The sequence below is a fragment of the Lynx canadensis genome, chromosome D2, assembly GCF_007474595.2.
Source record: "Lynx canadensis isolate LIC74 chromosome D2, mLynCan4.pri.v2, whole genome shotgun sequence".
Taxonomy (NCBI): Eukaryota; Metazoa; Chordata; class Mammalia; order Carnivora; family Felidae; genus Lynx; species Lynx canadensis.
The window spans coordinates 29,143,043-29,166,262 of record NC_044313.2 but is presented as its reverse complement, the minus strand read 5'-3'; the positions used below and the strand labels follow the sequence as shown (position 1 = coordinate 29,166,262).

At 43.0% G+C, this 23,220-nt stretch overlaps 1 protein-coding gene across 8 annotated transcripts in view; it reads right to left on the bottom strand.

The window, feature by feature from the left end:
* The window catches only part of SLC25A28 (solute carrier family 25 member 28), a 29,487-nt gene extending 6,481 nt beyond the window's left edge, over positions 1 to 23,006 (bottom strand). For 2 of the 8 annotated variants that reach the window (XM_030335216.1, XM_030335211.1), the window contains exon 1: positions 2,551 to 2,846. Coding sequence is in view for 3 of the 8 variants with exons in the window: in XM_030335211.1 (XP_030191071.1) it covers positions 2,551 to 2,559 (9 nt within the window). In the remaining 5 variants the exon portion in view is untranslated. The other 6 variants (XM_030335215.1, XM_030335210.1, XM_030335208.1 and 3 more) reach the window with 6 other exon arrangements.
* Between the last annotated feature and the right edge of the window lie 214 nt (positions 23,007 to 23,220).

Here is a 23,220-nt window from a genome sequence, read left to right as displayed (position 1 = left end):
CTGATGTTTGCCTCTGAGGTCCAGAAATGGAAAACTGGGATATGTTTGGGCTCCCAAACCTCCCTATTATGACCATGTAAATAGTTGGCTGAATAACTATGGCCTGGCAAGGTTATGCTAGGTTCCTCCCAAGGATATTTTAAATCAACTTGACCCTGAGAAGTGGCTGGGTAGCACAGGCTTGCATGCCAAGAGGCAATGTCAACTTTCATTTGCAAACACTGTGGTTGCTGTTTTGGCTCCAACACAGATACCTGCTTCTAGTCTTGGGGATGGTTGGGCTGCTCTTCTTCTCCACCACCATTTATGGTAAAAGAGGAACTGGGAAACCCTGGGACAAGTGAACTGGGAAGGCCTTTCTGAAGGAAGAGATTTGAATTTTACTTTCATATCTGTACAACAATGTTTAACATCCTAGTGACACTAAATCCTACTGGTCTCACCTAGTTGTTCCCTCTAGTCACTTAAATCCCAGCATTTAATGACAAATGAAAATGGTTCTTCTAAAATAAGCTTTTGTATTTTTGAAGACTCTTGAGCATTTTTTTCCTCCAGGTCAAATAATTAATTCTTTAATATAGGGCTTTGAGGCATAACTATAATGTTATAGGACTTTTTTAAAACACAAATTTCAAAGCTTATGTAAATGAGTAAGAACTGTTCTTCAAAACAGCTTGGAAGGCTAGAAGTAACTTATTCCACCAGTGCTGTGATTATGCAAAATATTTCTGGAACTCCTCTTTCAGAAGTGTTTCCTCAGTGGGTTTGTCAGCCTCAAGAATAAACCAGGCTCCTTGCTTTCTGCTCCTACCTTCTCTCTGACTCCAATCAGTATTACCCATTTTGATCTCCCACCTTATCTACCATTTTTGATTCTGAATGGTCTGTTACTAAAAAATCGACCACATCTTGTGACAGGACAAAGGTCTGCCCTCTTTAACGATATACACCCAAATATTCTAGAGGGATTTCTAACGAAGAAATTTATAAAATGTTTACAGCAACAATAGCATTATGTAAATACATGGAATAAGGAGATAGCCTACCAAGGTAATAGGACAACACTTCAGTTGACAAGTTATAGTAATATTCCTAAGTCAATCACATTATTACATTGTATTTTTCAAGTCATTAAATAATTTTCATTGCTTTCCTTGATCTAGTTTTCATTTGATACCCATCCTGAAACATAGCACCCTAGACCCTGCTAGCTCCTGCTCTCTGCTCACAGTCTTGGTATAGGGAGGTTACTTTACTTTGCAGTTAGATCACATGAACTTTTGGATATATAGCATTAACAACTCACATTCAACCTAGACTTTATTACATAAATGTCTGAATCTTTTTTATTTGTACTTGCCCATTTTACATTTCAATACTGTTAGAGCATTAACCATCCTTTTACTTCTCTTGCAAAGATTTTACTTTTTATTTCTATTCCTCCCAATTGACAAGGGTATTTAAAGTTCTAATATCCATTTTAACCAAGTTCATTTACCAGTTTCAATAGGGATGGCCACTGGTAGGAGTTGCTTTGCAGTGCACTAGAAAACTCCTATCAACTCAATGTCATTCACAAAGCTTAATGAGTACTTTCCCCATTTCCTCATCCACACTACTTATGAAAACATGTGATAGTACCAGAATCAGGAAGAAGCAGAAGAGATAGACTTTGTATTTCCAAACTCAGTACTCTCTCCTTTGGAATATGTAACATTTGTCTAATTTGAGGAGAAAACACACGTCAAAGAGCTGTGAGAATACTGTTTGGACTATTACTCCTGATATGTAAAGGAGGTACCACTCTCTTTCTCAATACGTTTATTTCAACAGCCCCCTTGAATTTACTTCTCATTCAATTTAGTCCTCACTTTTAGAGGTTGGTACCTTTCCTAATGCACAAGATTAACTGTAAAGAACAATCTGTTCCCTCTTCACCTAGCTTTCTTCAGAAGCACCCGACATCTGTACCCACTAATCAGTCTGCTTGGTTGTGGTTGCCATTAGTTTTTACTTTCACAGGAATCATGCCTTCATGTTAATCCTATTTCATTTTCTTCACACTTACATCTGCTTTTCAAAATCATGCTTCCCTTCTAGGCAACTTTCCCCTTTTTGTCAAATTCAGGTGGCTAAAGAAACACACTGTCAGGTTCATCTCTGGTTTGGGGGCCTATGTGCCCCCATACAAAATCCTAATCCCAGTTTAGTTTTCATGTTCAGGAAATAGGTGGGGTGTCATGCTTGCTGCACAGAGAAACCGAAACCTTTTCCTGAACATGGGTTTTCCCAAATAATTTCCAGGCTGGAGCTATGAATTCTGACTGCACAATGATTTCCAATCATTCATGGCTTAAGAGTTAATAAGTAAATCATTTACCTAGCCGAGACATTTCAGATTTCCGTTCTTGCCCCAACACTGTTAAGGGAAGACACAGCAAGTTTCTTGTAAAAGCACTCGCCCAGAGAGCATCTTCAAGGCATTAAGATCCTATTCGGAGTCTGATTCACCCCAGTTGTCTTCACCGTAATCAAATTAGTAGCACTTACCTGTTCCATCCCATCCCACCCTATTCCTGTTTAGTCCCGTCTAGGATCCAGACTTTGGCTGACAGATTTTCTTTCCACAGTCCCGATTCAGATCTCACTGACGGTTAGAAATGGGTCCTGGTTCCTGACTGGGTTCAATTCCCAGTCGGGACCTTGCTTGCATGGCGCATCGGTCGAATCGTGTGGTGGTGGCAGGAGCCAGGAAGAAACCCTTGTCGGCTCCGGCTCTCGGCCAGGATCCTGGCTCGGGACAGGACCCAGGGGTCGGGTCAGCCCCAGGTCGGATTCAGAGCCGGTCCAGGTCTCACCTTGACGCAGTCGATGGGATACATCACGCAGTGCTCCAGGATCCCTGCCACGGCGCCCGCCACCATGTGCGTGGTGACAGTGGCTCCAGCCGGCAGCGCCTCGTAGTCCGGGCCGGAGTCCGGATCCTGCCGTACCGGGGGCCTGCAGGCCCCGGCCTCCCCGCCGCCGGCCCCCCGGCCCACGCCCCGCTGCAGCCACCCGTCCAGCAGCGCCGACTCCCCGGGGCTCCGCCCCGGCCCAGCCGCCGACCTCCCCGCCACACCGCCAGCACCCCGCCCCTCCAACTCCATCCACCCGGGCCAGCTGCGGCGCCCACCCTCGCCGCCGCTGCCGCCACTGCCGCCACCGCCCCCCGGCCCCGTCGCGTCCGCCTCAGGCGCGGCCCAGAGAGCCCGGGGCCTCCGGCTCCCGCTTGGCCCGCGGACACGCCCTTCAGCCAGCCATTGGTGCAGCTGCCAAGTTATCCCCGCCCCTTTGCTTTCGTAGGAAAAAAATGTGTGTGGTATTAGAGAAGTGGCCTGTCATTCCTCCACCCCGTGGCGTTGCTACTGCTTAGGTTCCACCCCTTCCCCTTTGATCTTGGAAGCTTCTTGTTTATTGGCTATTGATTGGCCAACATGTAAGATCAACCCGCCCTCCGACTTTTCTGGAGGGCGGGAGAAACTTAAGGCTGAACTTTGATAGGCTCAACCACTCTTGATACTTTGACCGCGGCCATTGGCCCTCATCACGTCGGGATCCGATTGGCTACCGGAAGAGAGCGAAGAGCCCAGGGGCGAGAGAGGCCGGATTTGGGCCCCAGACTGGCGCCTGTGGAGCTCCAGGCGGTACCCTCTGGGTTGGATGGGGCGTGGTGCCAGGCCTTCAAGGTCAAACCGCTGACGGATGCCGTTAGGATCTGCGTTCGAGCGCCCGCCCCAAATCCCGGGATGCGCGGGTCGCGTGCAGGCGGCCTTGGCCCGAGAGCTCTGTTCCCGCGGGATCTCAGGCCGGCGTGAGGTGGAGCCAGCTTGAGCCGGGTATCCCCTGGCGCGGCCCGCGGGCCGTTCCGGGAAGCTGTTGCGACAAGCGGGCGGCGGCTCGTTAGACTGGTCGCATTTGGAGCGATGCCCCCCCACCCCGTCTCGTGCAGCTCGCGAGCCGACTCCCGAAGGCCCTGTGCTCCTCAGGCCCTAGCGCGCCTCACCAGGCTTGCACCCGAAGTCGCCCTGTAAACCCCGCAGTTGTTGAATGAATGAGTTCCCCGGGGCCCGCTGTCGCTGGGTCCTGCGCCGAGCCGAGAGCTGGAGGGAGGGAAGAGAGATGTCGAAATGGGGCGGGATGATTCAGAGATGACGACAGGCGGAGAGGCGGGTCTGGAGACAGCTTGCCGCAACAAGCACGGAAAGTACGGCGGCTGTGGAGAAGCTCGGACGTACCACTTTCCCCGAAGCTGACGCGCTGATGACCACCGCTGCCTGGTGGTGACTGCCTTTTGTGATAAGACCGCTCTCCCTCCCGGGCGGGTCCGCCGGGGTTTAAGAGGGGCGCTCTCAGGTGAAGGACAATGCCAGCGAGCCCCGGCGTCGAGCACCACTTCCTGGGCGACGCTGCCGCGCGGGAGCTACACGAGGGCTGCTGGCTAGTCTGAGTGAACGCAGGAGCTTTCCCCGCTCCTCCGTCTGCCCTGCTTCAGTATCCCTTCTCTGGGGCGTGTTTGTACAAGCCTCCCACTGGTTCCAGCTCAGTCTTTCTACCTGTTTTGCTGAGATGGTGATGCAATTGTGAACTTTCCCATCTGGTTATAGCTTTGCTTTAAGGAAGAGATTGTCCTTTTTTTCTCTGAAGCTAGCCCTTCTCTGGGCCTCTGGGAGTTTTTGTTTTTAACTTTGTTTTACTCACCTATTCTGTCTCTCCTCAGCAATGGTTATTAACCTTAGGGTCTCGACCTTTTGGAAAATAATGAAGCTACAAATCCTCTTCGCCCCTCCACTTCCCATCCCCCATGCACACACCTAGAGGTCCATGAACTTCAGGTTAAGAACCCCTCTTCTACATCTTTCCCCTTCTCCAGCTCACTTCCCTTGAAAAATGAATAGGACTCACAAAAAGAAAACCACTCAATCCTGCTAGAGTACTAATTCTCTTTACTGCCAAACTACTCCAGTAATGAGTTATACCTGCTATGTCCTTTTTCTCCTTCAGCCCTACATTTTTACTCCTTAATTCGGTAGTCACAAATGACCTTTCCAAATGCAATGGCCTTTTTCTTATTCCCTTGTGGCCTCAATAACCCATCCCTCACTGAAATTTTTTTCCTCATTAGGAGCCACTTTATTCTACGTTTTAGACTCCTCAGTCTCTGACACTTTTCTACCGACTGAAGGAGAACATTCCTAAAGGTTTAATACTTCTTGTTCATCTTCACTACCCTAGAGAACCTTACCATTCCAAACCTGCTTTTCTCATTGGACTTATATTTCTTTCATTGCATACTTCTTAACTAAAATTTCCATGTGAACCTTCAGTAAATATTTATTGAGTGCCAGCTCTGTACTTGAAGCTGGTGACCCAGGTCACAGTCCATGGAGTTCGCATGGAGCTTACTTTTTCTTTCTTTCTTTTTTTTTAATGTTTATTTATTTTTAAGAGAGACAGTGTGTGAGTGGGAGAGGGGCAGAGAGAGAGGGAGACACAGAATCTGAAGCAGGCTCCAGGCTCTGAGCTGTCAGCACAGAACCTGATGCGGGGCTCAAACCCACAGGCCGTAGGATCATGACCTGAGCTGAAGTCAGATGCTCAACGGACTGAGCCACCCATGCACCCCTCATGAAGCTTACTTTTTTAATGAGGGGAGGGTGATAGACAAAAATACCAGTTAACTCTAGGTATGATTCTGATACTGAAATAGGTGTGATAAAGTGTGACTAGGTGGCTACGTTTGTTGGACTGGGAAAGGCCTTTCTGAGGAGATGACACCATGATAAGTTCTAAATGACAAACCCAGAAAAGAGCATTCCAGAAGAAACAGTAGGTACAATAACCCTGCGGTGAGAACAAGGTTGGTGCATGAAGGAACAAAAGTGAGTGTGGCTGGAACATGGTGAGAGAAAGGGGAGGTGACACAGGATGAGATTGGGGAGATAGGCAGAGGGTGAACATCCACCTTAATATCTGACTTGGCATGTTCATTCCAAACTTAGCCCCTTCCACTTCCCACTCCAACCAGTTTCTCCAAAATGTTCCTTTTCTAAAGCTGGAGGTCTTCTGTAGCTATCCTTTAGAAATATTCTGAAGCATTTGTGCTTTCTTTTTCCTTCCTTTTGATTCATTTTCCCAGTATCTGATACCTTCACATCTATACTGTAAGAACCTTTGAATGTCCTACCTCTGGGATTCCCTGGCTTCAGGGGCTTCACCTCTGGGATTCCCATCCTTCCAGGTACATGGTAAGGATTGTTCTTCCCACCTCCTTAAAGATAGGCATGGCTTATGCATAACAGTGGATTTGCTTTGACCAAGGAGATATGAGAGAAGTGTGAGAGCCACATACGAACTTCCCTGCCACATGACTGGTGATGTTTAGAAGGCTCCATCAGCCTGGTGCCCCAGTAAGGATGATGAAGCAAAGTCACTTACTTGCTACCCCCTTCCCCTCAGATGGGCTTTCAGCATGAGTAAGAAATAATCTTTGTCTTTAAAACAGATTTTGGGATTATTCCACACCATAGCATAATCTAGCCCAGTGCCACCGCTCAGACTTTACTGTAATATTAGTCACCCGAAGAATTTGTTAAAATGCAGATTATAATTCTCTAGTGGGGACGGGGATTCTGCGTTTCTTACAAGTTCCCAGGTGATGCTCATGCCAACAGACCCTGGAGCACACTTTGAATAGCAAGCACCTAACCCACCCTGACTATCTGACGTCCCACCTTCAACACATCTGCACATGCTGCCCTATACCTCACCAACCCTTAAACTTCCCTAAAAAAAAAAAAAAAAAAAAAAAAAAAAGGAGCTAACAGAGAAATAACCTTCTTGGAGATATTCCTTAGAAGCCCTCAATAGCTCCCATACCTGCAGCTCCTCAGTCAGACATTGTAGGATTTTTTCTTACATTCCTAGGACCATTGCTTTTCATATTCTCTCTTCTCTACTGTCTTTATTTTCTGCCTCTACCAATGAGACTATTCATTGTCTCACTATCAAGTTTCATCTATTTTGTTTAATAATAGAAACCTCAAGTTTTAGTTTGGAGCTATAAGTCCAGCTGAAGTCCATATTTCCCCCAGCTTCCCCTTCAGCTGGTGTTAGCTGTGTGACTAAGTTCTACTTCATGGGATGTGAGTGTAAGTGGCATGAGACATCTGGGTTCTGCCTTTAAAAGGAAGATTATGTCCTCTGAGTATTTTCTTCATGTTCTCCCTTCTTGTCCTTTACAATACAGACCCAGAAGTTGTTAACCATTTTTGGCCACATAGACAAGGCCTATACCTTAGGTGGGCAGAGCAACCGGTTGAAGAAAACTGCTGCCTTTTGGGCAGTAACAGTAATACCTTTGGACTAATCACGTTCTGGTACATGAGAGAACTCGTTTAAGCAGTTGCTGTTAGTTTGAATCTTTGTTTACAATATCAGGTTTATATCCTGATACATGTTCATCCCGAGAATGCATTTCACCCTTTTTTCTTACCAAAATTCTCCTTCTTGAAGGTCCAAAACAAGTCCCACTACTTCCAGCTTATAATACCCTCTTTCCCTGAACTGCCATCCCACATGACTATATGAGGTATAATACAGAATGAGATGGATTCCAGCAGCCACCCGTGCAAATAACACTGACTTCTTTACAGTTACTTAAAGAGAAATAGATTCCTAAATTATGAAGAGTAGACCATGAAAGCTGTAGGAATTCAGAGGTGGGGCAGTCACTGAGGAGAGAAGGGATAAGAAGATATGTGTTTGAGCAGTTTAAAACTGGAGAATGTACACAAGACATTTCCAGGGGGTGTGTGGGGAACAGTTTCAAGGGAATCAATTTGTTATTCCATGTCTTCTGCATCTTTCCTAACATTCATCTTTCTGAGAAAGCAGTTGAGGCAGCTCTCCTTTCCTTCCTCCCGTTTCTTAGTCTGTCCTCCCACCTTACAAAAGGAAAGTGTGTCTTCACCTGTCCTTCGTCTTGGTATAGTTCATTGTCCTGGTATGTACAAACCTCCAGGTAGCTAAGCCACCAGGTAGTCCTGGTGCCAGCAAGGCCCCCTTCAATCAAGGTACAACTGTAGATTTCATGTGTTTGTCTGACTTAAGTATATTTCCATTAGGGCAAAACATGTCTTTAGGAATGGATATTTTGGTCCTTATGGGATATTTGGGGTACATATATATTGTACAGTGGCATAATGGGTTTTTAATTTAACCACAACGTATTATCAAAGAATACATTGTTTCTGAGGGAGATTCTCTTTAGAATAAAGCAAAAAAAGCATAATTAAATGTTAAAGGCAGTAGTGCCTTATTTCACTCAGTTGACACATCATGGCAAGTTCTGTGTCTTATCTATCTTGGGACAAGAATATTCAAGATTTATAAAAATGTGTGCTGGGAAGAAATGATATGCTATAAATATAGCACAGTGTTCCCTCTCTGGTCAGAAGCAAGAAAGCTGAGTGATGCTCTTCATTTACTCACGTCTCAACTTTGGTCTTAATTTTACATTTTGTATAACTTCTAGAAGTATAGGGAAAGTACCTGTTTAATTTTCACAGATCGACATCATGCCTTCAAGTAAAAGGAAATATGTTAAAGTAAATTCATCTTTTGTTTTTTCTTGAATATTCATGCTTGTACTAAAAACATTTTCTTTTGTCAACATAGAGTATTGGCTATACCATTTCACACACACTAGGATGGCTATAATCAAAAACACAGAAAATACGTGTTGAGTCTACGGCCATACCACCCTGAACGTGTCCGATCTCGTCTGATCTCGGAAGCTAAGCAGGGTCGGGCCTGGTTAGTACTTGGATGGGAGAAAATACGTGTTGACAAGGATGTGGAGAAATTGGAGTCTTTCACACATTGCTGTAAAATGGTTCAGTCACTTTTGAAGACAGTTTAGCAGTTCCTCAAAAAGTTAAACAGAGTTACCATACGACCCACCACTTCACTCCTAGATATATCTGAAACAATTGAAAAGAGGTACTTAAACAAGTACGTGTACATGCTTATTCCATAGCAGCACTTTTCACAATAGGCAAAACGTGGAAACGGTCTAAATGTCCATCAATAGAATGAATAAACAAATTGTGTATATACACACAATATAATTCAGATGTAAAAAGGAATGAAAGTAGTGATCTATATATACTACTACAATGTGAATCAACCTCAAAAATATGTTAAGTGAAAGAAGCCAAATGTGATTCCACTTACATGAAATATCCAGAATATGTATGTAGCTGCACAGAGATAGAACAGGGATTGGTAGTAGTGATGAGACAGGAGAAGCTGCTTGATGGGTACAGGGTTTCCTTTTGGGGTGATGAAATGGTTTGGAAGTAGGTAAAAGTGTTGGTTGCATAACGTGGTGAATGCACTAAATGCCACAGAATTGTTCACTTTAAGATGGTTACTTTCTTGCACTCCTAGGTGGCTCAGTCAGTTAAGTGACTGACTTTGGCTCAGGTCATGATCTCACAGTTTGTGAGTTCAAGCCTTTCATCGGGCTCTGTGCTGACAACTCAGAGCCTGGAGCCTGCTTCAGATTCTGTGTCTCCCTCTCTCTCTCCCCTACCCCCTCCCCTGCTCATGCTCTCTGTCAAAACTATACATTAAAAAAAAAGATGGTTACTTTGTTACATGACTTTCACCTCAACTTTAAAAAAACAAGATCGGCTAGCACCCAACAGATGAGCTGAATAAACTAGTATCTTGTTATCCTCTCAAATATTTATGCCTGACTCCAAACAGCAGCTCTAAACCACTTATACAACTCCTGGATTGCCTGCCTCACATCAAGTTGAAGAAAATCTACCTTGGACAAAAGTGAAAGATCTGGGAAATGATTGTTAATGGATACAGACTTTCTTTTTGGTCAGTGAAAATGTTTTAAATTTATATCGTGATGGTTGCACAATCCTGTGAATATACTAAAACCCACTGTATTGGGTGAATTTTATGGCATGTAAATTACATCTCAATAAAGCTGTTCTTAACAAACTAAAAGGTCTAATTGGGATACGTTGAAGAGTATTTTCTTTTGGAACTTGGGTTTCATCAGCCTTTAAGCAATAAACTGTAACCCTTTGCACATCTACTTTGGAGGGGGGGGCTAGTTACTGCAATCACACTATTCTTTTTTCTTAAAGCTTCTCCTAAGGGATCTTATTTGTGAAAGAAAAAAAAAGCCAAAACAAGGAAAATTACTAATTTTGATCTAAGAAAAACATAATCTCATCTGTGGCTCACAGGCAAAAATCCAGAAAAATTACTTTGCTTCACTGGTTCTTGTCTAGGAGGAAGTTTCTGTTTAATTCATACTCAAATTGAGTTGAAACAACACAGGAAAAAAGTATTATTTGATACAATAAATCCATATTTACTCTTCTTTGGGCACCAATCTCCTTAACTGCCACTCATTTTCCTCCTCATTTATGCATTTCTATCATGCCCTTACTACTGTGACAGAAACATGTAAATTCTGTAAGTAATCCCCTCAAGTAATTATTTGTACACCTTTCTGTAAGCGCTGCTGCCCCCAGGGCTGTTTATTTCCAGTAGATGATGCAGTAGATAAAACTGCACTCATAAAAGCATCTACTTATGTACCTGGTAAGACAAAATGTACCCCAAATATAATTTCAGATATAATGCCCCGAGCCTTAGGAAACAGTTTCATTTAATAGAATTACCATCTCCTGGGGCACCTGGGTGGCTCAGTTGATTAAGCATCTGACTTCAGCTCAGGTCATTATCTCACAGTCTGGTCTGTGAGTTCAAACCCTACATCGGGCTATGTGCTGACAGCTCAGAGCCTGGAGCCTACTTCATAGTGTGTGTGTGTGTGTGTGTGTGTGTGTGTGTGCGCGCGCGCGCGCGCGCGCGTGTGCCCCTCCCCCACTCACACTCTGTGTCTGTCTCTCTCTCTCTCAAAAAATAAATAAACATTAAAAAAACAAAAAAGAGAGGTGCCTGGGTGGTTCAGGTCATGATCTCACAGTTCTTGGGTTTGAGTCACCCCATGTCGGGCTCTGTGCTGGCAATTCAGAGCCTGGAGCCTGCTTCAGATTCTGTGTCTCCTTCTCTCTGCCCCTCCCCTACTCTCTGTCTCTCTCAAAAATAAACATTAAAATTTTTTTAAAAAGTCTTTTCAGATGGTGACATGTCCTTTTAATTCTGTCAAATAATTTTAAACTTACTGTTTAAATCTTGAAATTACAAATCTACATATAATATTTTTCTAATTTCTACCCATCTATAATGTCTTCTTAAGGGACTTTAGCATGACCTAAATAATTGATATAGGTCTTTGTTTGCAATCAACAAGAAAAATTATGAAACACAACCAATGTTTTGGGGTTTTTAGCTCCAAAACCAGAATGGCTTTAAGTGACAGAGAAACAAGAACAATTAATAGTCACTTGATTAGTCACTTGACTTTGGTGTTATTTCCAGAGACTGAGAAAGAGATTACTCAATTGAGTAACATGTCCTTTTGCAAATGAGATAGTACCTAACCCTTTAACAAAATTTAAGGAGATGGAAAAATTGTGACAAAGATTCGGCAAAATTCCATTCATTCACTTACCTGGTTTTTGTTTTGTTTTGTTTTGTTTGCATTCGCTTATTTATGTAAAAAGATTTCTTGATACTTACCTATAATAACAAAAAATAGGAAAAGAATTGGTGATGGACTCCATCTCACTCTACCAAAAAATAATAGTCATCTAATGATCCATGATGTAATCTAAAATGTTCTAAAAGCCCCATCCATCTACTAAGAGGTATATTCCAGTAAAATTTTACTTTTTGTGTAGGTAATTATTCATCAAAATCTGATATTGTTTTCATAGTCCAATTCAATCATTATTTTCCTGATGCCCCAGACTGATCAGTTCCCCCATCACATGCCTCAGGTCCTCTACTTTGTAGAACTTAGATAGTTGTAATTTTGCATATGTTTATAAAGTTATTTCATTAATGTCTATATCACAATAGATGGTAAACCCCATCAGGGCAGGAGCATCTTTTAACTTTCTCCCCCCCGCCCCCTGCCTCTTTATATCTTCAGAATAGCATTGCACTTCAAACTCTGTGAGTACTTGGTAACACTTATTTGAATAAAAAATGAATGAGACATTTGTGGATCTTAGGCCTGAGCTGCTATGTCTCCCCTTAGGTGGTGGCAATGGCTCATCCAGCAAGTTCCAGTACCCTCACTAGCTCCCTCCAGCCCAAGGCCTAACTCTTCCAGGTGTCCTGGCAGTTGTAGCCAGGGACACCACCCAACAGGGTGCTCGCAAAACTCATCCCTTTCCTGATCTTGGCATTAATTCTGGGAAGCACTCTTGGAAGCAACAGCCCTACAGTGAGTTCAGGAGCCAGGGCTGGAAAGAGAGCCCCTGTTACTACTTGTAAAGGTTTATTAAAAGGTCACATTTGAAATAGGATCTTAAAGATGAGAAGAGTTAATTAAGCAAAGTCAGACGGGTGGGGGGCAAAAGGGGTAAGGGAGGCAAAGCCTTCTGGACAAGGAGAACGTCATACTGCCTAAGTCCTGTAATTAAAGGATTAGGCCAAATGACTTGGGGCAGGGGGAAGCATAGTTTTGAGATGAGCCTGGGGTTAATTAGGGGCCAGACCATGAGAGGCTCTGAAAGTCATGTTAAGGGGATCAGTTTATATCTTAAGAAAAATGGGATCTCACTGCAGAATTTTAAGTTGAAGTGAGATAACATGGTCCACTTTGGATTTTGAAAAGGTCGCTGTGGCTGCTGTGAAGAAAGATTGAGGGCAGCAACCCTGGAAGTTGAGATATTATTCTTATTTTATGGATAAGAAAATGAAATTAAGTGAATATGACTTCTTCAAGGCCACACAGCTAGTAAGTGATGAAACCAGGTCTCAAACACTAGTCTGAAAACTTAACCACAGTCTGTTGCCTTTCTAGATCAAGGTAATAAACCACCAAAATAGAGTTAGTTAAAATGATTTTTTTTTTTTAAGTTAGAAACAAGAGCCTTATCTCTGACTCATCCTGACTTTACCTTGGTCACAACTGTCAGAAAATGAGAAGCAGGAGGGTAGCACAGGGTAGCTGAAGTTCCATGACATGATCTAAACTTCAGTTACCTCTTCTGTAAAATGGTAATCACATGTATTTTATTGGATTGTTTGAGGTTTCAATCAGAGAAAGAATAAAGTTGTTACTCTAATATCAGCATATAGTTGGAACTCAGCAAAGGTTGATTACTATTACTATCATTATAATTACCTGATTTTACTTTTTGACTGCCATCTAGCCATCACAGAAATCACTGGCAACATGTCACCTAGCTGCCAAGCAAGAAACCAAGATGACCATGCCCTTTGCTTGTTTGCATAACCTGTTGCTAGACTAGAGCACCAAATGTGGGATACTGCACAAATAAGCCTTCTTTTTTCTCCTAACAAGAATATCCATACTTTGGGTCCATGTCATGTGTGTCCTCAATTATTGTATGCACTTCGTACCATAAACAGTAGATTTAAATATCTTTAATTCCTTAAATAAAATGGCTAGAATTGCAAAACTTTCCTCGAATATTATCAGAGAATGTAATGGTCTATTATCCATGACATACAAAGAAGATAAGCTGTCAGCAAGGGACGAAGCTTGGGGTATTTATCTAAGTAGATATGATGTATTTTTACTGCTCTGTGGCTTTGAATCTTTCATAAATATGGGATATATTCTCAAAGTAACTAGCCACAGTTATGGAGGCAACAACATTACCAACAATAAAAACAACACCATCATTCTCAACAAACAAGTTGTGGCTGCTGATGTCGGCCTCAAACCCATGAACACTGAAGTCCTGATTTATCAGTGTGATTTTCCTGGCTGTCCTCCAGGTGTGATTCCCATTTTTACTCTTTTTTACTATAGGCATCTCCCTGCCCACCCACCCCCATTTTTTTAAAGTCTATTTATTTATTTTGAGAGAGAAAGAGAGCACACGAGCAGAGGCAGGGCAGAGAGAGAGAGGATCCTAAGCAGGCTCTGCACTGTCAGCACAGAGCTCAACGCGGGGCTCGAACTCACAAAATGCAAACTCATGACCTGAGCCAAAGATCAAGTCAGATGTTTAACCAACTGAGCCACCCAGGCATCCTACATTGCTGACCCTCTTAACTGGTCTTCTGCCTTACCCAATCCTTGTTTTTTCATTGTCTCTTCTTAATTAACGAAATCTTTCCCCTTCATCCCGTAGTCTTCCTTGCTTTTACAGCTTACTCATTACAAACTAACATATAAAAGCCCAGGAATTTACATTAACTGCACTAAAAGAGATAATCAAATATTTTAGGTAGTGGAAAGTTATCCTTATGGTAACAAAGGTAAAACTGTTTCACCTTTGGATTTCAATCCTTCCCTTTGAGTTACTTAGTGGGCTTCTGCTGCTTTAAGCCCAGCACCGTGCTGAGGATTAAAAAGGATGAGAGGCAGAGAGTGCAAAAAAAAAGGAATGAAGTGAAGTCCTCCTCTGCAAGAAACCTGCATTTGCTGGTGAGAACAAACCCATGCATGCCTTATACAACAACGATAACAGCGAACTTTTAGGAAGGGCTTACTGTGTGCCAGCTAATGTATATGTTATTTCTTTTAATCCTATGTGGTTGTATATTAGTTATCTACTGCTCTGGGACAAAGTACTATAAAGCATAGTGGCTTAAAACAGCAATACACATTTATTATCAGTTTCTGTAGGTGAGGAATTTGATAGTAGTTTAGATGAGTGATTGGGACTTGGAGTATCTCAGGAAGTCGTAGTCAGGATGTCAGCAGGGTCTGCAGTTACATGAAGGCTTGACTGCGGCTGGAGAATCCATGCCCACGATGACTCACTCACACAACTGTCAAGTGAATACTGCCTGTTGGCAGGAGGCCTCAGTTCCCCTCCACGTGGGCCTCTCCAGAAAGCTGCTAAGGGTCCTCATGACATGGTAGCACATGGTACCACATTCTTGGCAATTATTGTCTTTTTGATTATAGCCGTTCTAGTGTGTATGTAGTGGTATCTCATTGTAGTTTTAATTTCCATGCCACTCATGACTAATGATGTTGAACATCTCGTGTGCTTATTTGCCATCTGTATATCTTTTTTTTTTTGTTAAGTGTCTAAATCTTCTGTTTATAATTGGGTTGTTTCCTTCCTTATTATTCAGTTTTGAGGATTCTTTTTATGTTCTAGATACAAGTCCTTTATCAGATATATGATTTGCAAATATTTTCTCTCCCAGTGTGTGGCTCATCTTTTTATTCTCTTAGCAGTGTCTCTTGAAGAGCAGATCTTGGTTTGAATGAAGACCAATTTTTTAAGTTACTTTTTTGGATCTTGCTTTCACTGTTGAATCTATGAAATCTTTGTTAAACTCAAGGTCAGTAAGATTTCCTATTTTTTTTCCTTTACAGGCTTTGCAGTTTTAGCCCTTAAAGACTATGATCTATTTCAAGTTAGTTTTTGTATGTTTTATGAGGTATTTCACTAGCTGTCAGTTTTTTATTTAACGATATTTCTTTGAGATATTCTCATATCAGTACATAAAGAGTTTCCTTATTCATTTTTAGAGCCAAACTCCTGTTCTGATGGAGATTATATTCAAGTTGTAAGGAGACAGACAGTAAACCAATAAGTAAAACATACTGTATGCAAAATGGTGATGTAGGAAGTGTGGGTGGGAAGGACAGTTACCATTTTAAATAGAATAGTTAGGGTGAGTCTCACCGAGAAATAAATATTTCAATAAGGACTGAAGACAGCAAGGCACTAGGTAGGGAGAGCAGATTATAATAACTCTGGAGAAGGGAACAGAAATTACAAAAAACATAAAGGAACAAAGGACCTATCATGTTCTCGAAACAGTAAGGAGGCCCATGTGGCTAAAGTAAAGTAAGCGAAGGGAATAACAGTGAGAAATGAGGTTTGAGAGTTAAGAGGTGTGCGTGTTGTAGGTTATGAGGACTAGGGCTTTTACTCTGAGATGAGAAGCTACTGGAGAGTTTGGAGGAGTGACATGACCTGGCTTATGCTTGAGAGGATCACACCAGTTGCAGCATTCAGCGTAGCCTGTGGGGGCAAGGATAGATACAGAAAGATTAGTTAGGAGGCTAACACAATATTTCAGGAAGAAATAATAGTAGTTTGGACCAGGGTGTGGCAATGAGGTTAGTGAGCGATGGCTAGATTCTGGACACATTTTTAAAGTAGTGCCAACAGGAGCAAGGCACAGATTAAGGACAACTCCAAGATTTTGGGCCTAAGGATCTGGAAGAATGGAAGGGTTTTTACCCCTTTGCTAACAGTGTATTATCAGACATTTTAATTTTTGCCAGCCTGGTAGTTGAAAAATGTTATCTAATATAGTTTTCTCTCTATGTTTTAGTTGTGAAAATTATCCAACATACAAAAAAAATGGAAAAAATAATACTCATTTCATACTGACTTAAACAATAAAAGATATTTGTTAGCTCATATAACTGGATGTCCAGAGACAGAATGGAATTCAGGTTTGGTTTGACTCAGTTAATCATGTCATCAACAATCTAGGGAGTGGAGGGGGTGGGGCAGAGAGAGAATTGCTCCCTCAAACACTCTCTTAGGAAAGCCAATAATTTTTTTTATTTGTCCCAGCAAACATTTCTTTGTCTGGAATTTAACTATCTGGCCACTCCTGACAAAAATGGCTGTGGCCAAGGGATGGGATTTTGCATAATTTTGCATGTCCCACCCCTAGAGCCAGTGGTCCCCCCCCTAGAGCCACCCCTAGAGAGTCGGAATCCTCAAATGCACAGGGGCTAGGCCTGGATAAGGTGCCCACATCCAAACTGGAATGGATACCAAGAGTTGGGGATCAATACCCATGCCTCCATCGCAAGTACTGTGGGCATTTTCGAGTTTGCCATACTGCCCCCCACCTCTCTTGCTGGCATCTCTGAAGAGTAGACTTTCACTTCTCTCAATGACCTGTGCCAATGATTTCCTGCCTCTGTCAACTTTTCAATCATCCTCCTTGTTAATTCACATCCTGCAGTTGCTATTATCTTTTTGCACTGCTATGCCTTCATCCCTCAAAGTACTCCAACACATGGCTATAGTGTCTTCAGACTTTTGCTGAAAGTATGGGGTCATGGAGAGGATTATAACATAGCTCGGAACTCAGAGGTGAACCCTAGAAGTCAACAATATTATCTGAAATTTCCCTGACCACCTCGCTTTGGGAACTGCGCTGATTTAAAAATATGTCTGAAAATTGATAGTTTTGCCTTCAAAAGGTGGAGCCTAATGGCCCTCCCCTCGAATGTGGGCTGGCTCTTAACAAACAATATTAGCAGAAGTGAAGACGCTTGACTTCTGAGGCTAGTAATAAAAGGGGTGGAGTTTTTACCTGGCACTTATTTTCAGCTGGCTCTGGGAGAAGGGAGCTGCCAGCTGCTGTTTCATGAGGACACTCAAGCACCCCTGGGAGAGTCCATGTGGAGAGGAACTGCGGCCTCCCACCAACAGCCAGTCCCCTCTTGCCAGGCATGTACGCATGCCATATTAGAAATATATCCCTTGGCCCTAGATAAGACTTCACATGACCCCGACTGACATCTTTATTGCCACCTCATGAGAGACCCTGAGCGGAACTGCTCCCGAATTCCTGATCCATGGAGACTGTGAGAGATAATCATGCTTATTGTTGTTTTAAGCTGCCAGGTTTTGGGGTAATTTGTGATGCTGCTATAGAAAAATAACGCAGAAACTCCCGCACGGGCCATTCTCTTCATTCTTGTCTATGGGTACCTTGCACAGGTCCCCCTTTTTTTTCATGTATTTTTCTTTTTTCTTACTAGGGCTCACCAAACCTAGTCTCTAGAGGGAATGCTCAAAATCCTGTATTTTAATATGCAGAGTAACTAGAGTCTTCTTGGTCTAAACCTCTCCCATCCAGGCTAAACCCAGGGGATCCTACTTTCCATAACCAAACATACCCATTAAGCTCCAAAACCTAGCTACTCTGTCTTCCTACCAGGCCAACTGGTACCAGGTCCACTCACACAGCTGCCAGATTTTAAAACAATTATTCTTGCTCTGATAGAAACATCCATGAGCAAAGTGGTACAAGAGCAGAGAAAAAGAAACCCCTAGGCTCACTGGGGGAGCTCACAGGTGACATGTGGGCTGGGTTTTGAAGAAGAAGTAGGATAGGACTTCATTTGCTAAAGAAGTGAAAGAAAGTCATTTATTCAGAAGCAATAGCAAGTACAGAGGCTCAAAGGTAAGAGAAGGCATAATCCTGAGAACTGTAAATATGTCAGGGCTGTGGGTGAGAATACCTGCTGGGGAGTTCAGAGGATGTTGGGGGTTAGATCATATCACGCAGTGGAAGCCACATATATCAGTTAGTAGAGTACAGGTGACAGAACTCCCTGATTCAACTGACTTAAAAAGTAAGAGCAGGAATGAATTTAGTATCTCAAATAATAAGTCCATAGGTAGGGCTGCTCCTGGGTTGGTTAAGTTAGCAATGATGTCAATGATGTTACCAAGCACCCAGGATTTTTCTGTGTTTCTATTCTGTTATTCCCAGGCTTCCCACAACTCCCGCCCCGCCCCCCCCCCCCTCACCTTATGGTTGTAAGATGGCTACAGAAGCTCCAGCCATCATATCCTTAAGATTTCTTCTGGGGATAAGACCATGGGGGAGGGAAGGAAGAAAAAAAACAAGAGAGAGAGGGAGGGAGCCAAACCATAAGAGACTCTTAAAAACTGATGGGGCGCCTGGGTGGCTCAGTCAGTTGAGCGTCCAACTTCAGCTCAGGTCACCATCTCGCGGTCCGTGAGTTCGAGCCCCGTGTGGGGGTCTGGGCTGATGGCTCAGAGCCTGGAGCCTGCTTCTGATTCTGTGTCTCCCTCTCTCTCTGCCCCTCCCCCATTCATGCTCTGTCTCTCTCTGTCTCAAAAATAAATAAATGTTAAAAAAACTGAGAACAATCTGAGGGTTGATGGGGGGTGGGAGGGAGGGGAGGGGAGGGTCGGGTCGGTGATGGGTATTGAGGAGGGCACCTGTTGGAATGAGCACTAGGTGTTGTATGGAAACCAATTTGACAATAAATTTCATATAAAAAAAAAGATTTCTTCTGGGGGTAGAAAAGGGGCTTTCTCTTCTCATTCTCATTATGTCAACTTTTTATAATCTTTTTAAGTTGGGGAAAACCTCTCCCAGAAATGTTTTCCCTCCTCCCATTCCTCCCAACAGCTGGCTTCCCTTCAGTATCCTTGGTTAGAATTGCATCATATGCCCAGGCTCAATATTTGGTTAGGGAGTGGAACACCATGATTGACTTAGACCCTTCACGGTTTACTCCTTCTGGCTGGGGCTGAAGCTTAGTACTCTTCAAGCATATGGCCAAGCATAGCAGTGCGGTTACAAGAATAAAATTGGGATTCTGTTAATAATGTGGAAGAGAGATTGTTGGCTTTTTGGGTAGGCAGTTAGCAGAATCTGCTACACCACGCCAAGGAAATTGAACTGTATCCCACTGGGATGGGGAAACACAAGGATTTTAAAATAGGAATTAGCATGATTATATTTCACTATATCAGAATGAAGGGGCACTAAGGAGAGGCATGAGCCTGGATGCAGGGCCACCAGCTAGAACGCTTCATCAGATTTTGCAGAGGATTTTGGGCATTTGAATTAAGAACAACTAGTCACTAACTGGATGAAATAGGTGTTGTGGAGGAAAAATTTTTCTATTCCCTTCAAGATTCTTTTGGCTGATATAAGAATTAAATTGACATGAGACAGATTAACAGTAGAAAATCAAATTTAATTACATACATATAGGGATCCTATGAGACTGTGAGGCCCACAGGTAGTCAGGCAATTGAGGCTTCTATGCCATTCTGAGTTGGGACGTCAAAGGGAAGGAGGACAATTCACAGGAAGATGAAAAAGAGTAAATGTTTGGTAAACAAATGTTTGCTGGGCCACACAGAAAAAATGGGACACAGAGAGGAATTCTAATAAACAGACTTTGCTAAGTTCCTCTCTACCACACCTGGTTCATATTATACTGTAGTTATTTATGCTGATAGCTCCCGTCCTGGAGCAGGTCCTCTCTCCAAATTCTTTTAGGCATTTGTGGGGGGGGGGGTGGATTTTGAAAAGTTCTTCCTGAGTCTTCTGTTTGTTAAAAATAATCAGCACAAAATAATCCACATATGAAAGAGACACATTTTGGGGTGGCAAATTTTGCTCTCCTACAGCAGAAAGGAAGTAGAAGGAAGAAATCCTAAAATGACTTGCAAATTTCTGCTTGGGTGAATCACACAGTAGTTCATCAAAGTTAGAATATGACTGGAGGAGGTTTGGGTGGATAAAGTAAGAGTGGAGAGACTATGAGTTTGGTCGTGGACAATGAGGTGTCTACATGGCACACAAAGAAAGATGAGTAAACTTGGAAGGGAGATTGAAGACCACAATACTTCAACTCCTTTAGAGATTAGGGCAGGATGGAGTATGGAATGAAGGAGAACTAAGGAGAAATAAAGTGATATAGACAACTGATACTGAGCGTGGGACTGGTTTGGCTGATTTTACTCACAGCTGGGTCAAGAAGTCAGGGACTTCTTGAGAAAATTGTAAATGTAATTGTAGATAAGTCTTTAAAAAGCAGTTAAAGACCTGTTTTGAAATACGGATTTCTGTAATTGGTTTCAACATGTTGAGAGTTACAGCAAATGAGATGGGGAAGTGATCTCAACCTACTTTTTTTGGCCTCCTGACTGGAAACCTCAGAACTCAGCCCTGTGAGCTGTTAATCAGATAAGCATTGTGGGCTTTTGTAAAGAATCATGCTCTACAAATTACTGAATGCATATGGACTTACTGAAGGAAGTATTATCCAAACGAAATGGGCAAAGAAAGTATAATGAGATGTTGGGATTAAAATGTAGGTTTCTTTCTGTTTTATAACAGTAGTTATGAAAGGTAAGTTATAAGATGTTTCAATGTACCTTCAAGCTCTAAGTTAATATAGTTAGTAAATCACATGAATTAATTACTGTTTAAAACATAACATAAATAGGAACTCCATTCCACTCAACAATACCTGTTTAGTGGACCACTGGAGTTTGAAATATACATAGGTTAGACAATACTACACAGTTGGCAGGCAAACTGAAGAATTAAAAAAATATAGGGTACCTGCCTGGCTCATTCAGAAGAGCACGTGACTCGATCTCAGGGTCGTGAGTTTGAGCCCCATGTTGGGTGTAGAGATTGCTTAAACAAGTAAAACTTAAAAAAAGGAATTAAAAAAATATATATTCCAAACATTTGTTAATTTTTTCCCCATGTCTACCTGAACCAGGCTCTGGCATAATAAAAATATCTGATATTTGTATGATTCTGCAGTTAATCCTAACTTTATGAAACTATTCTACCCAATGTGATTTCTGGGGGCCCCGATAAAATACAACACCTGAAGCAGAGTAGGGATTGAAAGACAAAGAAAAGAGAACCAAGAATTGAAGGGAGAAAGGCAAGTTAGGAAGCCCATCCAGGCTGGCAGGGTAAAGGAGGTAAAAAAACAACAGTGGGGAGAGCCTGAACATACAAACTGGACAATGTCAGACCATATATGACGATTAGCATTGTGACCTATAACCTCTATAGCAATCATTCCAGAGTTCTCACTACTGTTCAATTCTCTTCCCTACCTTCTAACTCAGGACCAAATATGAGAAAGCCAAATATGTTCTCCACAATCACATAAGAAGCCCTGCTCCTAGTAAACCCACCACCGACTTCCCCATGCTAACACTCTCAAGTCAGAGCATACATGAAACCCTTCTTTCTTCTTTTTTTTTTCTTCAGTTTAAGCTTTCCCATTCCCCTGACAGCCTTTGGGTCTCTGCCAGACATGAATGATGGTGGTTAACTGCCTTCTATAGCAGGTGTAGAATAAATAGCCTCTTTTTTTCTTTTTAATCTCATTTGGGTGGTCTTCATTTATTTCCAGTCATTCACTTACTTGTCATATATTAGCTGTGTTGTGTGCCAGGCAGTGCCCAGCATTGCTGTGGAAGCAGATAGTCTCTGCCTTCAAGCATATTCTATTGGAACAGACAGACACATAAATTGTAATTCAATATGGCAAGAGAAACAATAGGTATATATGACGGGGTTGTAGGTCAAGTAAAACTTTTAGGGGAGGTGACCCTTAAATTGAGAGTAGTAAGGGATGAGTATGCGTTGGCTTGGCTAAGTTGGGGGAAGGATATTCGAGGCGGATGGAAGGGTGGAGGAGGTCGAATGAGCAAAGCTTAAGAGAGCAGAAGCCACAGATGTGCGTTTCTGAGGTACAATAAGGGAGGTGAAAAGCAGAAGCTGCATGGGAGGGTCGTGGACTGCCACGTATAAGCTACATTTGTAAGGACTTGGACTTTATCCTGTACAAACGGCTCCCTCCTGGAAATGAGAGAAACGGCTGGTGTAAGCAAGGAGGAAAAACATTGAGGAAACATTACCTTTGTATGTATTACTGTAAGGTCCGGGAGAGCAGGGGCACAGCGGCTCATGTATGGCACACAAACATTCAATGAATGCTGAATGAATAGATACAAGCGCTTCGGTATAGACGATGTGGTCTCCAGTTTATGCTTCTCTAACAGGACAAGACAAAGAGGCCAGGGCACGAGTCTAGGAGGCTATAGCGAAGGTTTGATTCCGGAGATCAGGGCTGGTGGACACAATACCTCCAACTGGTTGTGGGAAAGGGATGCACTGCTCTCGCGGCCACTCCAAGATCCACCCACCGGAGCTGCACAATTCTGGAAGCGGCAACGTAGAAAGCAACCAGCTAAGAAACAGCACCACCGCCGAGAGCGCAGCTGGCGCAGAGGATCCACCCACCGCTCGACACAGCTCACCTGTGCGCCCAACGCGGGTCTATCGAGGCGGAGCTACGGCACGACGCCCTTCCGGATTGGACGCGCTCGAAATCCCGGGGCGGGGATTAGAGGCCGAACGCTCTTGGGGATTGGCCACTCTGGCGAAAGGACGTGGGGCTGGCGGAGCAAGTTCGCAGGCTGCTCCGGCTGGGTGGAGGGTGGGCTCTTCTCC